The sequence below is a fragment of the Otolemur garnettii genome, unplaced genomic scaffold, assembly GCF_000181295.1.
Source record: "Otolemur garnettii isolate 467f Iridium unplaced genomic scaffold, OtoGar3 scaffold00008, whole genome shotgun sequence".
NCBI lineage: Eukaryota > Metazoa > Chordata > Mammalia > Primates > Galagidae > Otolemur > Otolemur garnettii.
The window spans coordinates 25,466,218-25,485,492 of NW_003852403.1; the positions used below are offsets into that span (position 1 = coordinate 25,466,218).

Genomic DNA, 19,275 nt, shown 5'->3' on the forward strand with positions numbered 1-19,275 from the left:
TTGCTTCTATCCTGGTTCTCAGTAGGCATATGGGTCAGCTACCAGCTTTTATGTTATCTATTTATGGTTCCCTTCCTGTTTTTGCTTCCTCAAGAGGCACTTAGCATTTTGTGACTTTCTTTCTGTAACTCTGCTTGTAATAAGCAGGAGGAAGAAGACTCTGATGAAGACTGTCCACAGGGAAGCCAACTACCTTCTTTGCCAGATCCAGCATCTCACCTTCCCGTCGGTGACCAACTCACCTACTCTACTGAGACTGAGCCTGTTAGGGTCCTCCTACCAGATGAAAAGAAAGAAGTAAAGCAACCAGCTCTCTCCATGTCCAACTTACATGAGGCCACCATGTGAGTATGAACCTTAAGTGTGGGGTCTCCTTTTAACTCCTTTTGACCTTTCAGACCTTGTATGTACATACAAAGTTAAGAAGAGCTAGTAGACTCTAAAAAGTGTACCCCAAAGAGTAGCCCTAAAAGCATAATCCAGTTGTCTTCTTAACTGGAGAAACTAGAAGACAAATCCATAGGAATCATAGCTCCCAGTAAAGTGCTAAAGATGCCATAAATTCTGATTTCAGTTTATCATAATCGTACCTCTTTTTGCCAAGATTCTGGCACCAGTCTAACTCTTGGCAATGTGTGAAGTAGGGCTAGCCTTTGGGATGGACCCAAAGGGGTTAGGATTTTTGACCAAACCCGTATGGGTCAATAGTTCTCAGTGCCTTTGTCCTAGCCTTTTCCCTTTAGATGAGATACCTTTTTCAGACTAGAGATTCCCTTGGCTTTAAGTAAATGAGTTCTCCTAATAGCCTTCAGTCAGGAACCATTTGGATTTTCATTAGTGTTATCATTATCATTATTCATAGCTGGCAGCCTTCATGATCATTTGGCCTTCTTTGGATTGTATATCATAGCCCAGATATGAAATTTTCTTGAACATGTATTATATATAGTGTAGTGAGTCTATGTCCCAAAATAGAGAAGAAGTTGAGATCAAGGACCAAGTTATAAGCTGAGACTGAAATTTTAATGTGCTTGTAGAATCAGTTAGTAACTTAATTTAAGTAAGTTTGACCTGCTGGAAGCAGAAAATCCTTTTGTTTTTTGATTGTTGGTACAAAGGAGTTACTCTCAACTTTTCAGGAGGTGTTGAATTTTTTGAAGTCAATGGAATTTTTTTTTTTTTAAGAATCATCATAGAATTTTTTAAAGATTACCATATATAGTTTCAGGAAGTTCATAGAGTCTCTGATACCATATGTAAGTTTGGTATGCTTGTGCATATCAAATTCCTGTTGTAAAGTATATGACTTTTCTCTCTTAGAATAGAATTTGCAATGTAATTAAGCCTTTATTCTGTGTCTAAATTCCATTCACAAGGGGTTTGTCCTTCTCTAGAAATAGATTAAGGCTAGACTTTTCTTTAAAATCTCTTCATGTCCCTAAATATTTTCAGTCTATCTACCAAATAGTGATGAGTATGCCTTCAAAATGTGTTCCTCCCTTGCCCATTCATACTGTCATTGCCCTCACCCACTTCTTACAGTGGACTCGATGCACTTGACTCTTGTCTGTCCTTCTTTCCTATGATGCTGTTCCCATCAGGTGATCTTCCCTGCTTATGTACACCTGATGGTCAGGCTCTGGCTGCCATATTTACTGGAAAGACACTCTTTTGTGGACAGAACACTTTCAATCATAATACGCTTTTTTTCTTTTTTTGCTGATTAGGTAAGTATGCTTATGGTGCTCTCTCAATTATGCCAGTGCTCAGTAATGGCAAATATATATTTTATCTGACATAGGCCTGTACTTCTTGACCACCTCCGAGAAACTAGGGCTGACAAGAAGAGATTGCGGAAAGCCTTAAGAGAATTTGAAGAACAGTTTTTTAAACAAACAGGAAGGTAAGTGTGGACAGAAAATTTTAAAGCTAATATTCCTAGAGAGCTATTGTCAAGAATAAGCTATAATTTTTTGTTTTTGTAGAGAATAATGACTTTATACAAAATGTATACAATTTCCATTCTAGCTTAGATTCAGTGTAACATTCTGGTAGTGTTAGGGACATTATTTATGGGAGGCAATAGCTTTCAAGTATGACATCAACCTTTAAGAAATGAAAGATAAACTATAAAATCCCAAATTTTGCTTGATAAATATCATTATTAACTTGAATTTATCTAAACTTTAAAAACTATTTGACTTTTTAGCTCACATAATTGCTTTGTTCTTGGTTTAATTCCACAGATTATTCCCTACTTTATTAAATAATAATTTCTTTGCTTTAAATATCTTCTTTAAACTTCAGGTTCTGCCCTAATTATTTTATTTTAGGATTTAGGCAAAAAATTCATAGCATTTTTCTACTCTTTAAATAAATGTTTAGCTATATCCTCTATTTATCTTCTATTTTGTTTGTGTCAACCAAGTTTAATTATGCACTCTATTAGTTTCCTCTACATTTTGATTACCATCCACAGAATTGCATACATAATCAGGAGATAAGGGTCCACTGATCTACTTTTGTAAGAGAGACAAACTGATCAGCTATCCTGAGCCTCAGATTCTACCTTTACAAGCTGAAATGATTGGACTCCTGGGATACATTAGGAAGCTACAGCTATTATGTAGGACATCACTCTTTAAATAATTAAGTAAATAAATAAAGAGCACAAATTTCCTGAAGTCACAAAGTGGTAGAAATTCTTCCTTTCAATTTTAGAGCAAGAGAATCAGTGCTGCACTGGTTCCTCCGTATTTCTGCCCTGCCTTTCCTGAAATGTTCTCAGTTCAGCAACCTTAGGGTTGACTGGATAGAGAAGGGACTCTGGAACTTTCAATCTTCATCAACTCACCTCTTATTCCTTGGAAGCTTTTCCATTTCAGTCTACCAGGGCTATTCATTAGGACTTGACCTATTCAGTGAAGAACTTTTTCCATTCAGCAAATATATATATATAGATGTAACCCTTTGTTCTTTTGTTTATTTTTGGTACCTGGAATCTTCCATTTCAGTTGATTGGTACAAGTCCCACGTACCTTTCTGCCGATTAGTTAATTAGTCTAGTAAGAAATGCTATGTGGCTACTAATTTAGAATATAAAACATGATTACTTATTTTTTCTTTTCTGTACATTTTTCTCTTTTAAAACATTCATGCAACTTTCCTGGTAAATCATTCCTTGGAATAGTGACTTTGTCTATCTGATCAGTTTGCTATATTATGCTTTGGGTATATATATGACTTGCATTAAATTTCCTGATCTCTGCATCTTTCAGGTGAAAGGTATTCTGTGAGAATTTTTCATTCAGGAAAATATTTGGGGAGATGTTATCAAGTATTCTAAATCTAAATAGTCATTACATATGAGAAATGAGTTAATCACTTTAAGATGTATGTACATTTAACTTTGAGTTCCCTAAGTAAATTTGCATTTTTACCTCCTAAACCCAGGAGTTTACCTTAAAGAGTATGAAAACTTCCCAATGAGCAACAGGCCTGCCTAGTGGGTATCTGCAGTGTTACTTGGCATGCCTTTTGATATACAGGGAATTTACTTATATTTCATGTATAGTATTCTCCTGTATCTGAGAGTCCTAAACCAACTTCAGACATGCCTATATTTGGCTATGAAGTTGTGTGCCCTCATGTGGTGGTATTTTTCAACTAAATGCAAATGTCTGATTTTAGTTGTAAATCAAAACAATTGAATGGTTAGGAAATAATGGACCTTAATTTTGTTTACCTAAGACATTTTATTAGGAAGGCCTAACCATCCATAAGCTAAAATAACATTTTAAGGCACTGTAAATGTTCTTAGAAATAGTTACCACATAAGAAGAAGCATGATAATGATGTGGATATGGCATTATTATTAAAAATTATGAGCCAGGAACTGTGCTAAATAAGCACATCAGTATATCGTATATCATGAGGAAATTGCTTCAGAAAATTCTTAGCAAAATTTTTCATTTTCATCAAAGTGCTCTTATAACTAGCCAAAATGGAACAAGTAGATATGTATTATAATCAATTATTGTTAATAATTAGACAGTTTCTTCACTGAGATGTGTTTGCATAAATTAAGGTAGTATTCAGACACACATAGTAAGTTTGGCCCATACCACAGAATGGAGGCAAGACATTTATGTTACATAATTTAGATGACACTTAAGAGGAACCCTGTTTATGGACTATTCTAAGTTCTGCAGTAGAAATTTCTGGGCAGTAAACAAGTAGAGACTATATTCTTAATAATCCTTTATAGATAAAGGATTTTTTTAAATTTGTAAAAGAAATAGTTCTATATAGGAGAACAGAAGGGGGTTACAGATATTTGCTATTTACCCAGTTTCAGTTCTACTAATAATGGAGAGCATTTGTGTCTATATTCAGTTTTAATTGTAGTGACTACATTTGTGTCTTCTTACATTTCAAAATCATACAAATGTTTTAAAAACAATTGGTTATGTTATTAAAGAACCAGACAAAAGCCTTACCTTGTATCAATTATTTCCCTTTAGAAAACATCCTGACAACATATTATTGTGGGAAGGCAAATGGTTTTAACTCCAGGTATCATCCAATTATTCTTCTGAGTAAATAGCAAGAGCATGCATTATTAGACTGCATATATAGTAGGGCCTCTATAAGCTGACCACCTAAGGTACTGTAACAAACTGGCCAACACACAGAGGTGTTAAACATGTGGAACTAGGCCTGGTGCACTGATACATATATATGGTGCATGTCCAGTTATGAAAATTAGGTCAAATTAAGGAAGTGGTCAACTAAGGAGGTTCTACTGTATATAAAAATATATACATTGTTATATGTCTAGTCTTAGAATTAGTGTGTAGATGATAACCACTCTAATTTAGACATACAAACACGATCAAGAGACAGCTTAGTGATTCTACTACACATTAGGAGAAGTAGGTGTTATAATTACAAAAAAACCTGAAACTGTCTCAAGTTTGTAAGATATCAACTACATGTTTTTTCCTGTCACTAAAAACATAAATTATTTGTGTAATCAAATTTCTGTAGTATTCTCAGGTTGCTGTTTTTAACAACTCTCACTATATAAGGGCTGAACATTTTGCAAACTGTTCAACTAATGGAAACAAACTGTGGAACTGTGGCAGCTAATAGAATGTTGGATGAGGAATTCATTGAAGAGTCTGGCTATTGCTTTCCCTCCCACCAAGATCTTTTTACTTGCATCATTATTATATGTCTATGCAGTGGACTACATATTTACAAAACACTTATGACATGCAAGTTCTATTAACTTAGAAACTTAACACATAGAAGACGGAGTGAATGAAGGTGAAAGAGAAAGTAAAGAAGACATAGACAAAAAACAAATGGAAGCCAAACCCTACACTTTCTCATGTATGAATTATAAAAGTATATTTAATGACTTATTAGGAACTAATAGACTGTATTTTCTGTTTTGCAGAAGTCCACAAAAAGAAGATAGAATACCAATGGCAGATGAATATTATGAATACAAGCACATAAAAGCCAAACTGAGACTATTAGAGGTCCTTATCAGCAAGCAAGATGTGGCCAAAACTATCTGAGGTTCAGGAAATGTTTGTGCTTACTTTTACTCAAGATAGTCAAAAGTCAAGTTTATTTCCCTTGCTATTCTTGCTAAGCAGCTTTGACATACTGAAAATGGATGCACTTTAGTGGTAATATTAGCTGTTTTTAAGAACAGACAGCAAGTAACTATGAGGTATGCCTCATTGAGAAGGGATTTAAATGGGGGGAAAATACAACAGGTAGTCACATAATTGGAAATAAGCTGTATCTCCTCCATGTCAAGGAGAAAATTTAGTCAATACAATTATTTCAGAAAACATCTAATGTTTTATTAAATCTAAACAACATAGCTAGGCCACTTGTTAGGTAAAGTATATTTAGTGTCCAAAGATTGTTATGATGTATGAAATACAGCATGATTTTAAAAAAATCAGTGAGAGGAGGAAAAGAAATTCTCCTTGTTATGTAGGAAGGACTACAGATACTAAGAAAGAATAGATTTTTAAGTGATAAAACACCTACTACCTTGTCCCTTAAGTCTGCTAGGCTTTTAGTACCCTAAAATATACTAGAATGTGTCACTGCTAATTTTTTATTTCTATATAAAAATATATTATTTTATCTGTTATTTGAAATTTTACATTTCTGGTTACCAAAGTTCATTCTAATAGCATGTACTTTGTGAATTATTATCTTTGTCTATAATTGAGATATTTATATTGTATTAAAATTTTAAAATAGGTATTTTGGATAGATATGTGTCTGCAGGATATAATATAATGTGACCATAGTATTATTGCTAATCTTTTTGTTTACTATAAGATTATATAACTATTTTTCCATTGGGAATATGCATTTTTCTTAATGTTCTAAGGTCTATACTTTGTAAAGTCAAAAAACTTTCTCATGAACTGTAGTTATTTGTCATTCTATACAAAATGAAAGGTTTGCCATGACACCGTGGAAAAGAATCCAGAATATTTTATTTGCCTCATCAACTTTAGTGTATATTATTTTGTACTAAAACACATTTATTTTGGTTTTTGTAAAAACAAGTAAAAGGTCAACAATTTTTCTTAAGTACCAACCATGTTTGTATTTCTATTTTCTGTAATGTTGAAGAAATTCACATTTCCATAGAGTTTGGATGGGAAGAATATTGACTATTTCAGAAGCAGACTATTTCAGAGGCTTATTGTTTTTTCTGTATTCATCTGACATTTTATAACTTTTATGAATCAGAATAGTGTCCTTCATAAATTTGTTTAATTGAAGACATCTACTTGTAACAGGACAGATACACAACTATTTGAGGTTTACAAATTACATCTTTGATAAGGGAAATGGTTTCGTGACATGTATACAATTGCTATTAAAATGTAACTCTATATATTCTATATGATTGTAAATATTTTATACAATGCAAATAAAATATTTTTCTATTATATTTATTATGTTGAAACACAGTAGTTGTTTCCTGTTAGCTAATATAAATAACATAAATAACACTGTCAAACAACAAGTTGGAAGTGCTGACAATTCTAGGCTTCAAGATTTAACTCATGCTGCAATTACACCTTTCATGCGGTTTGGAGTTATCCCAATATTTGTTCAGTAGATTAAAATGAATGTATATTTAAACACCATTTATAAGCCATTATTTCGTATTTTGCTAAAGCGGTCTATATAACTGTTATGTTTGGCATAAAGGAAAAATAAAAACATTGCAGCATCTAGGCAATAAAGTGTCAAAAGGAAAAAGGATATTTCATCATTGAAAATAGTGGGAAAGGTAGGGAATAGGAAACACTAAAATGGCTCTGAATGAAATTTGAAAAGTGGTAGTTTGCTTTTGGTGATAGCGGCATATGCATGCTTCAGTGGAAAACATTTGGTGATGAAAATGGACAACAGAGGATCAATGTTCCTAAGGGAAGAAAAGGGGCTGGGTAAGAGTAAGAAAAGTGGGCATTAACGTCCAACACTTATATTACAGGTTTTGCAGCTGGGATCTTTCTTTGCATTTGCAGTAGACAAACTCATGAGCTGATGACCAGTGATTTCTGCCACGGTGCCCAGAGAAAGATCCACAGGATCAGTGTAAATGACTTCTAAAATTACATCCTGGGCATGGTGGAAAACCAGCACCCCATCTTCTTCTGTACAGGTCAAGAATTTATTATCCTTGGAATTTAGTTGAGGAAGGCGCTGCTTACAAAATTCATCTCCTGGTGATCCCACAGGGGCAATAACAAGAATCACATAATGATAAGCAGTGTACATACAGTAGAAGTCCCCAAAGTATAAGTTAGTATTGGGGTTAAAAAGTTTGTCTGCTGCAATCTCAAACCTGTATCTTCCATAAGGTGAGTCCTGGGGTGGCTTCCCAGTATTGAATTCAGTGCTGCAGCTGAAGAAGATGCCTTCTAATTTTCCACTGATAGGAGAGCCATGGCTACCACTGTTATCTTTGACAGAGGGCTGCATAGCATTCCCATGATGGTCTCTGCAAGAGAAAACAAAAGGTCATTGTTTACTACAATAGTAGTAAACACACTGATTTACAGATTCCAATAGTCCAAAAGTCAATCACCTAAAATTAAAGGCCTGATCAGATCAAAGGGAATGCATCTTTTGGCAGTACCTATAGATGGCTGAATTTTAGTTGTGATCTTAAGGTAAAGATGAGCTCCTACAAACTTTGGAGAACTTTAACCTAATAATGTAATTTTCCTAGTTGGAAAAATCAAACTTGAATTACATAACTTATCAGTGAAATCACATCAATTATGATGTCCTACAATTAGAAATTGCTTTCTGAAAGAGAAAACTTAACTGAAAATAATTGGTTAAATGTATTGAATGTTTCTTTTAAACTATGCTAGAATTTAGTCATAAAATGAGTGCTATCCACTTACATGACACAGAAGTGTTTTTGTTTTTTACTCAGTTTTCTAATTAGATTATTTCTCTGGCATTTTGCTTACAACAGCACTAGTCTTCCTTTACCACACCCCCACATCTTTTCTCTACCTTTCTTGCCTTCCAAGTCTAATGCCTTGGGACTCCACTATCTTGTTCTTCCTTGTCACTTAGTCCCTTTCCTTTCAGTTCTACCAATGGGAGGCACCAGTAGATCTGGGGTAGAGGAGTTAAAGCTTTGGGTGTGTCTTCCTTTATTTCCTCCATGCTTCAGAGCCTTGTGATTCTGTCAGGGTTAGGTTCTTCTTTATGTATCTCTGACTCCTACTCCCATTTGCAAGAATAAAACCTTGGAAATCTTGATAGTTCCTGGTTGCTTTAGCATCTCTTATCTTAATCCTGATTATGCTTCTGTTAATAGAACTTTTGATAAATTTTCTTAAATATATTAAATTTTCTCCAGATTTCTCCACATATGCTACCTTTTTGGGGTGTGTCCCTAACCAATATGACTTGTGATGCAAAGTTGAAGCAGCCATTCAGGCAAAGGCATGTTCCCCCAGTCATCATGCTTCTTAAAGAGTTTGTGAGTCAATGAGGAGTACTCAGAATCTGCCCTTGACTTCAGAATATCAATGGGTCTCAAATTCCACCAAGTAAACACCACCTAGGGAGCTATTAAAAATGCAGATTCAAGAAAAGACCAAGAAACTGGCACAGATAGGAGAATAAGGAGACATGACAGATAAATGTAGTGTTGATACTTGGATTAGACCCTATATTTTTACTCTTACTACTGTTTTTTCTTCCTTCTGATGTTCTAAGATCCCTTCTTTTTTATTACTTACTTCCTGTGTCACAATTCTTTAGCTATTCTTTTAGGGTAGATATGCTGCTGACAAATTCCCTTAGTTTTCCTTCATCTAAGCGTATCTTGATTTTCCCTTTATTCTTGATAGATATTTTCACTGGGGATAGTATTCTGGGTTGTCAGTTCTCTTTTCAGAACTTGAAAATATTATACCACTTTCTCTTGACATCAATGGGTTTCTTTCTGATGGTGATTTCAAATTGTTTTTCCCCTATACATATGGCATCTATTCTTTCTCATCACTTTCAAGATTTTCTTTTCATCTTCAGTTTTCTATGATGTGTCTTGCCATGGATCTCTTTGGCTTTTTCTGTTTGGGATTTTTCTCATCTTGATTACCTGTATGTTCTTTGCCAAATTCGGGAACACCTCAGCTATTATTTCTACGAATGCTTTTTCAGGCCTATTCTCTTTCTCTTTTCCATCTTGACTTCAATTCCATGAAAATTAGATCTGTTATAATCCAAAGTAGCTTAAACTTTTTTTGTCAGTTTTATCTCTATTGTTCAATTTGGGTAATTTCTAGTCTATCTTCAAAGTTTACTGATTTTTTTTCCTTTGTTCCCTTGAATTTGCTGTTGAGTATATCAACTGAGTTTTTTAAGTCCACTTAGAATGTTTATTTCCAAAATCACCATTTAGTACTTTATATCTTCTATTTTTCTTTTTTTGATTTGTTCCAAGTGTATTTGTAAATACTAAGATCTATGTGATTTTGTGTGTCTTTGCTCATCTTTTCTCATTCAAATCTCATTCATTTAAGATTTTTCTTGTTCTTGGTATGGTGAGTTAATTCAATTATATTCCAGACATTTTGGGTATTGTTATTAGATGGATCTAATTTAAATATAATATTTTATAATATGTATATATGGATCTTATTTAAATATAATATTTCATAATATGTATATATGGATCTTTTTTAAATATAATATTTTAGTAGGCCTCTTCTGACTATGTACTAGTGAGGGAAGTGTAGTAAGTGTTACTTCATTGCTTTTAGATGGGGAAGAATATCCAAGTTCCCCACTTGTCCACAATGACATGAGGATAGAGATAGGTTACTACTGAGAAGAGGTTGGAGTTTAGGCTCCACTAGGTTTCTACTAACACACTGTAGCTGCAGGAGGGAGGCTGTCAATGCTCTTTCTCATGTGGCCTCCACTGACACTGTGAGGGCAAGCCTCATTGCTGCTGGGCAGTGGTACTATGTAGAAAGTCTAGGTTCCTCATTCAGCCTTTTTGATGCCACTCTAGCAGGGGAAGAGGGGGGGAAAGGATGCCTCCTTACATCTGTGAGAGGAGAGGATAAAGGTCTAGGTTCTCCTCTTGGCCTTGGCTGACAGATGTGGGACTGTAGTTTCGGGTTTTTTTCCCTGATGTATTTGGCTAGTGTGGGGTGGTTATTGTCTAAAAGGTTCTGTATTCAAGCAAATCCATTTCCTGATCCACAGGGTAGAAAGATCAGACTTTCTGGTTTCCTTCTTTTAATTTTTTTTTTTAACTTTTTATCTTTGCGCATTTGCATTTCTGAGTAGCCAGCTTGTCTAGCACCTAGTCGAGAATATAAGAGATAAAATGGGGAACTCATTACTGTGCTATTCATTTAGTTCCAAGATTCCTAACTGATCTACCATCTTCCTTCCACCTTTCAGAATATTTTCATTTTATATATAACATCCAAGGTTTTAGTTGTACTTAGTAGGAAGAATAGGGAGGGAAGAGAAGTTTCCTTCATGTTGTTCCTGATTAAAATTTCTTATCCTGGATACATTCTCATTAACAAAACCCAAATACCTAAGAATATGATCTGTGTGCTATGTAGTCTATAAGTGCAATTATATGAGTAGTAACAGCAATAAACATATAAACATAAGTTCAGACTAGGAAACGTGTCCTACTAGTAGTGACAGCACCTCAACTTTGAGGATATACTATAAGATATTAAAAATGCAGGAATATACTAATTTCAATGAGTTTCTAAAGGGAAAACTTTCAGATATAAAAAGAGTTTTAAGGACCATTGGGCTACCCAGTGAACATGAACAAAGGGTAAGAGAGAAATGGTACTTTCATTTGGAGAAAGGAAAGCAATGTTCATATAGGAAAACATTTCCAGAGGAAGAGATAAAAATAAGTTAATTCCTTGTGGAGTGACTAAAAATTTATCTAGTTTTTATAATTTATAATGATTTGGACAGTTTATTAGGCAATTGAAAAGTTCCTTTCTATTCGAGGACTCTGGATAACAAGACGACATTTTAAATGGATTCTAATCAAGGAAATATGTCCTGACTAGAGTTTATTACATAAAAATGAAATAAGAATCTACTGAAGCTAAAGCCTATTATTTTTTTCTAATGTTTTAGAAAAGCAATGTTGAAAAATGGTATCTGTGCCTTGGCAAACATATTTATTTATATCTATTATATCAAGATACAATTTACATATATTTCACAACTATCATTATGGAAAATACAACAAAGAAATTAGTTAGTAAATACATCTTTCATAACTAGAAGCTTAAAATTAAGTCCTACTATATATAATAATTTTATCCATTTTCTAGGAGCTTTGTCTTTATCTTTTTTCTTTCTGCAAGCCTTTTTGAAAACAGATGAACCAAATTTAGATTACTGAAGGACTTGAAAACAAAGGCCAGTTTCCATCAAAAAGAGAAAAATCATAGAGAAATACTGACCTCCAGTGGCGACTGAAAATAGACATTGGCAATACTTCAGGAAATCTAATAGTAATAACTAATGATATTATTTATTCTGTTTACTGAACACAATAGCAATAGTGGATTTCTTTTGTTTTTAAATTTTGTTTAATAAATATAAACTAATCCCCAACTTAACAATTGTATAACTTACAATATTTTGACTTCATAATGGTAAGAAAGCAACATAAATTCATTGGAAACCGCACTTCAGATTTTGATCTTTTCAACTCTTTATGATAAAATTGGCTTTGTGTTAGATGATTTTGCCTAACTGTAGGCTACAGGATGTGTTCTGAGAATGTTTAAGGTAGGCTAGGCTAAGCTATGATATTTAGTAGGTTATATATATTAAACATATTTTCAACTAATGATATTTTCAATTTACGATGAGTTTATTGGGACATAGCCCCATTGTAAGGCAAGGAAATCAGTATAAAGCAACTCCTTGCTGAACATATATGTTCATTTCCAATCAACAATTGACAAGCACAATGATTTATGTTGTATCTATCAGTTTGTACTCTGTGAATTAGGTGAATGGCATCTGCCAAGAATTGTATAGACTCCAGGGTAAATACCAGTTAAGAGAATGATGGACTAATCTCTGTATTTACAAAATATTCAAACAAAAGGCAAGAATGCTTTTTACTATAAAAATATATGATACTGCAAAGTACTTAATATAAGGACTAAATATAATTCTTTCTTTGTGATTCCCTTTGTATTCTCCACAGCTTAGAGCTAATTTAAATCTGGAATCATGATTATAAATTGAGAAAACTTAGAGAAGTTTGGAAAAACAAATAAGAACAGTAAACCATGTTAAATATTTTTCTATATAGTCCTGTCAACTTAAGAATCCTTTAGAATATAAAGTGAGACAAAGGCTTTTAAAATGACAAACTACAGGCATTACTGTGTAGAAGTTTTAGAACCTATAGCCATTTGTCATTTTAAAAGCCTGCATATCACTTTAAAACACACATGTGCCTATTTATCCTCTTGAAATTTTCTTTTAAAAATATAAAAGTGCTATACATATTAAAATTACCTGTGGGACAGAGTTATTTCTATGTCTTGGGCACTGCTTCCAGGAATAAAAATAGACTATCTGAGAAAGACTGATCAAATACTAGAGTTAGAAAGTAAACAAAGGAGAATGTCCTCGTGAATAATGGCTGAAAAGATTTCCACTTAGAGGGAAGCCTACATGATTCACCATACTATGTGATGAAACAGTCACCTTTTTATTCTCTCATTTTCAATGTCTTAAAGGGGCCCACAAAAAGAGGAGAAAATTTAGCAGTCAGTATGATGCACAAGGCATTGAGTTATTGGTAATTAGAAAAAGAGTATATACATAAAATGCTTATCAATCTAAATACCACACATTTAAGATCTTCCAGTGAAACAGGAAATGGCACTGCTAATTATTATGGAAAGGAACCTAAATGAAGTGGTAAAAATCCCATGATCTGACTTTTTCTGTTTTTGTTTTTATAAAAATCACTATAATTAACTATTTTGAAAAGAAAATTAGAATTGCTATTCGATAGAACTAGAACATGAACCTAGAATTGAAACCATGTTTAGTTAAAAAAAAAAACAACAGAAACTATATGTTTTTCAATTCTTACCGAACATAGTCAAAATATTCTTTGTGCTGGTTACGATAAAAAACAGAAAATTTAAGCATACGTCCTGAAATCACTTCAGCTTTCTCCAATAGCTGTGTTAGGTGAACTTTTGAATAGTCTAAAAAATCCAAAACAATACTGTTAATAAAAATATAGCACCAAAAGTATCAACTATATAACAAATTAGCAATAATTAAAATTACCCTGTAGGGAATATAACTTAGTGAATAGGAAATTTCATTTTAAAAAGGAAATATTAAAAAAATATAAAAGGAAATATTGTCTTTGTGTAGTACATTTTTCTTTCTACAAAAATATTTTTGTTCTGACTTATGCTTATTCTTTAGAATATCCATGCACTTTTACACTCTCTAGATTAGAGATAATCAAACAAAAATATATTAAATAACTCTTCATAACCCAAGTTATGTCCATCAGCACTACACTAGCTTTATTTCAAGCAACTGATAAAATGAATAAAAGAAGCCCATAATTGACAGCAAAGGTGAACAGTAGAAATAATAACAAGTACACAGGCTCAAGTATACAAGACTCTTGAAAAACTAAAGCACCTGTCAAAGAAATCTGATTTTTTAACCAGTTTTTTGTTTTGAAGGTTGTTTAAGCATTGTTATCTAAGTCCTGCAGTAGAACTAAGAAAAAATTTTTTAATAAAGATTAATAAGACGAAAGCAAACTAGTTTGTTTACTCACTAATTTGTTGGCACAACATACATTTATTTAAATTATAGCATATATGATATACAAAACACCATGCAAAATTAGGTTATCAGGTTAAAAGATAAAAAGATATTCTTCCCTTCAAAGAACTGAAAGTCTAAAGAGAAGAGATAATACACAGTAATGACTTATCGCAAGTATAAATATAAGCTCAGGGTAAACAGAGGTTTTATCCCTATCATAGACTAGAAATAGATTAGCTGTTGGCATTGTATTTTATTCCAATACCTTGCAGTGGCTAGCCCACAGTGTGGGCTCAACAAACACTGAGTGAAATTAGATATTCATATTAAAGTGTGACTCATATACAATGGCTTTATCAAAATACAGAGTCGAGGTTACTATAAAGCTTAGGTGAAATAGGCTTGATGCCTGTTGCTCAGTGGTTAGGGCACCAACCACACACACCAGGGCTGGCAGGTTCAAACCCAGCCAGAGCCTGCTAAACAACAATGACAGCAACAACAACAAAAAGCCAGGTGTTGGAGCAGGCACCTGTAGTCACAGCTACTTGGGAGGCTCAGGCAAGAGAATCACTTAAGCCCAAAAGTTTGAAGTTGCTGTGAGGTGTGACACCACGGCACTCTACCAAGGGGGACACAGTGAGAATCTGTCTCAAGGAAAAAAAGCTTAGGTGAAATAGTCTCTACATTAATCTCATAAAAAAAAAACAGCAGCTTTGAATAGCTTTAGATCCTCTTAGATTCGTATTTTCCCTACACTTTACAATTTTTTATAGGAAACAGTCATCTAGGCAAAAAAGACATCTTTGTATCCCTTCAATATGTAAGTACTCAATAAATTTCTGTTTCTTGAATGAATATGTAAACAACAGATAAGTGAGATGAATAATATTTCCAATCTAATGGAACATTAAGATACAGTTCAGATCAAAGGGGACAGGCTTTCCACATCAGATCTCCCAGTGCCAAATGGCTTTGAGGCACTTTTTAATGAAGCATAGACACACACACACCCACTCAGGATGCCAGTTTAGGGAGTTTTTAAAAAGTCTTTTAGCATTCAAGTGAGAAATCTAGTAACATTTCTGGTAGAGAAAGTGATTGAGATCTGTCTTCCTCTCTAAATTAGAGAAGGAAGTTTCTTGCTTCTTTCAATATCTGTGAAAATGAAAAAATGAAAAAAGAGAAAAGATAAAGACAAAATGAATCTCTCCTTCTCAATATGAAGCTCAAAAATACACTGAGTACATTTTCAAATTGGCTCTATTTTTATTTGTGAAGCTTTCACTTTGAAAAAAAAATCATACTATGGATGAAGCAAAGTTAATTTGATGCCATTACCCAGATTTTGCTACTGAGAACTTTAGTTCCCTTGAATCAATACAAAATGGTTTATTCTGTTACACAAAGCTTTGACATATCACCACATAATCACAAAAAAATATTTTTCTGGCTTGGTGCCCATAGCACAGTGGTTACGGCCACATACACTGAGGGTGGCGGGTTCAAACCCAACCCAGGTCAACTAAACAACTGCAACACAAAAATAGCCAGGCGTTGTGGCAGGTGCCTGTAGTTCCAGCTACCCGGAGGCTAAAGCAAAGGAATTGCTCAAGCCCCAGACTTTGAGGTTGCTATGAGCTGTGATGCCTCAGCAGTTTACCCAGGGCGACATAGTGAGACTCTGTTTCAAAAAATATAAATAGGTGGATAAGTGGAGGGAGAGTAGTTGGTGGGATCACACCTATAGCACATCTTACAAGGGTACATGTGAAATTTACTAGGTGTAGAATATAAATGTCTTAACACAATGACTCAGAAAATGCCGTGAAGGCTATGTTGACCAGTTTGATGAAAGCATTTCAGATTGTGTGTAAAACTAGCACATTGTACCCCATGATTGCAGTAATGTACACAGCTATGATTTAATAAGAAATTTTTTTTCTGCCATTAATTTTTCAGTCAGGAACAATTAAATATTTTTTTTCTATATTTGTAATTAGTTCTCTTACCTGCTGTGCAGAATTCTACAATTTCACTCCATTCAGATACAACATAATCACCATCAACTTGTTTTGAGGCAGTCTGTACTGCTACTGTATATTCAGTTCTTGGGCTCAAAAACCAGTGTCCACGGACAGTCATAGGCAAGGGGACAGCTTTTGCCACCAATTTTGTTGGAACATCCTAAGAAGGAAAAAAAGACGGAAAGGAGAGAGGAAGAGAGTAAAAGAAGGAAAGAAAGAATCAATTAAGCTAATTGAGCAGTATAACTTTACTCAACTGTAAACAATGAACAGGAACTTACTAAATTCCTAGCTGACAATAGAATTTTCCTGTTTAAAGATACTTGATAATTGATATATTTTAATTTCTTATTCTCCATATGTGAAAACTAAGACTCAACTGATCAAGAGACATGCTCAAGGTCATACAGTTAGTTAATAACATAAATGTACTTGGTTTCCAGTTTTCTTGATTTCTAGTATAGTATTCTCAGCACATACATTATATTGCTTCTAAGAAAGCAACATTCTCAAAAATAGTCATAATAGATAAAATCCAATAGATTTACTATTAAAAATATTATATTTGCTGAACATATACTAGTCAATAATGTTAACAGAGGCTTCCCATCACTAGGTATTTTATATGTAAAATAAAAATAACACTTTAAAAATAAATGAATGTATTTTATATATAAATGAGGTAATACTAGATTCATTTTTATTCAAGTATAGAGTAATGAGGCAATGCTGGATTCACTTTTATTCAAGTATAGCGTCTATGTGTCACAGAAAGTTTAGGTATGTCTAAATAACAATTAATAAGGCAATTAAATCTGCTAGTTAAATATTCACTATATTTTCATGAAGACAGTCCTAAGTGTGTAGGAAAGACAGGCGGTCATTGGGGTGGCTCTGTGGCTCAAAGGGGTAGGGCCCCGGCCCCATATGCCAGAGGTGGCAGGTTCAATCCCAGCCCTGGTCAAAAAAAAAAAAAAGAAAGGCAGTCATACCTTAAACTATTTGTCATTTAATGTTAAGTATTTCAAAGTTGCATCAAGAAGGCAAACATCAGAAAATATAATATCCATTACCAGAAAGCATAATTAGAATTGGAACTCGGGGGAAAAACAATGACTGATGAATCTTGTTCTCTCTTTCACACTTAACCTGCAATATGTCTGATCTTTATTTATCTTTCATATGTATAATTACACATCTAGTAAAAATCAAAATTTCCAGAAAAGACAGTTCTTCCAAAATATTTCCCAAGCTAAAACTTACTATCAATATAAAAAATATTGTCATCATCAGTGAAAACAACGAAAATAAGAAAGTATACATAAAGCAGATAATTGTTAACTTCTCTGTAGCTACTGCTGGGGGGAGATGTTTCAGAAAAGATATATAATTGGTAGAGATGTGAATAAATACTAGAGAAATGTTATATATCTAAAACCTCTAGAAGCCTGCAATTCTTCATTCTCAAAACAAAAAAGCAAAAGGCAAAAAAAAAAAATTCCATTCTTGAAACAAAAAACAAAAAGCAAAAGAAAGTTGACTACTTAAAGCAATTTTCAGCCCTAAAGTGTTTTAACAAATAACTTTAAAGTTTATAAACTGCATCAGATTTCTTTTGATGTGTATTACAAGAAGAAACATGTACTTCAGTGGAAAACTATCTTCTTCCTACCTGCTTCTGCTATGGAAGCTATTTTTCTACTCCATAATCTGTAGAAGCATAGAATTACTTTTGCCTAAATATATGCAAATAAACTCTATTTTGTGGAGAACAACCCTCCCCTTTCGTTTACCTCTACCACTTCCAAGCAGTTTTGCTTCACTTGTACTTCTCATTTTAACATACTGGATCTATAAATGAGTCTTTTCTTTGGATTATTGTAATACCTCGTCAGCATCCTCATTGATGTGTTAAATAAAATCATTAACTCATGTTAGTTTTTATGTCTGTATGACAATCATGCTTTTACTTTTTAAAAATTATCTTTTAACAAATAAGCATGGCATTTACTTATAAAATTTATTAGAGGGACAGGGTTTTTAAATCACCATTTAATTTTTATGTGTGTTCTTCCCAATGTCAAGTACATCATATTAACTCATTAACAAAACACTGTTCTTTCAAAATGTCTTCATACTTGGAAAGTTTTTAAGATGCAAATTAACATGAGTCTTTGTTAGATTTTACCTTGTGTTTAAATTTATTGGAATTCTTGTTCTCTTTCTTATTGAGGTCAATGAAATAATGTGTAATACGATCCTTTGATTTTGAATCCATTTCCCACGAAATCTTGAATGAGTCACATGTAATATTACTTATTTTGATGTTATGTGGTACAGGAAGTTCTTCCATCTCTGCTATGCCACTGTCTTGTGACTTGTTCCCTGTAAGAAAACAATGTACAGAAAGTTAGATTCTAGTTAACCCATTTTCCCAGTTTGCAAGGTCTTTAGCTGTGTACTTATTTCTAAACTCACTTCAGTAGTAAAGCTGAGATTTCCTTTTATCAGGAAGTGATTTAAATATTAATGATAATAAAGAACGTTTATAAGGTCATTATTACCAATAAAAGGAAAAGATGACATAATTCTTACCATTTCTACATTTCCAATTTATTTTTCTAATTTCTGCTTTCAGAGAGAGGAAAGAAAACACTGATGTCCATCTTTCTAATCTATGACAGATTAACCTTAAATAATTAGGTTCCCTCTGAAAAGCCTCAAGAGACCATTTTTTTCCTACATGACCAATCAATTCTGCCCTAAAGTATTACCAGGTGTCTTAAGTCAGATGTCTTCATAGAGGTATTGATAATGAAAGGGTTCAGTCAAGTAA

The 19,275-nt window shown here is 33.4% G+C and overlaps 2 protein-coding genes across 7 annotated transcripts in view; one reads left to right on the forward strand and one right to left on the reverse strand.

The window, feature by feature from the left end:
- The window catches only part of FAM13C (family with sequence similarity 13 member C), a 110,967-nt gene extending 103,963 nt beyond the window's left edge, over positions 1-7,004 (forward strand). For 4 of the 6 annotated variants that reach the window (XM_023509597.1, XM_012801429.1, XM_003783641.2 and 1 more), the window contains 3 exons: positions 145-344; positions 1,802-1,903; positions 5,465-7,004. In XM_023509597.1, coding sequence (XP_023365365.1) covers positions 145-344; positions 1,802-1,903; positions 5,465-5,588 — 426 coding nt within the window. In that variant the 3' untranslated portion in view covers positions 5,589-7,004. The remainder of the gene's footprint in view (positions 1-144; positions 345-1,801; positions 1,904-5,464) is intronic. The other 2 variants (XM_012801431.2, XM_023509598.1) reach the window with 1 other exon arrangement.
- The window catches only part of PHYHIPL (phytanoyl-CoA 2-hydroxylase interacting protein like), a 65,026-nt gene continuing 52,553 nt past the window's right edge, over positions 6,803-19,275 (reverse strand). Inside the window, exons 2-5 of the mRNA XM_003783643.2 lie at positions 18,628-18,824; positions 16,425-16,599; positions 13,709-13,826; positions 6,803-8,059 (exon numbers count right to left, since the gene is read on the reverse strand). Coding sequence (XP_003783691.1) covers positions 7,525-8,059; positions 13,709-13,826; positions 16,425-16,599; positions 18,628-18,824 — 1,025 coding nt within the window. The 3' untranslated portion in view covers positions 6,803-7,524. The remainder of the gene's footprint in view (positions 8,060-13,708; positions 13,827-16,424; positions 16,600-18,627; positions 18,825-19,275) is intronic.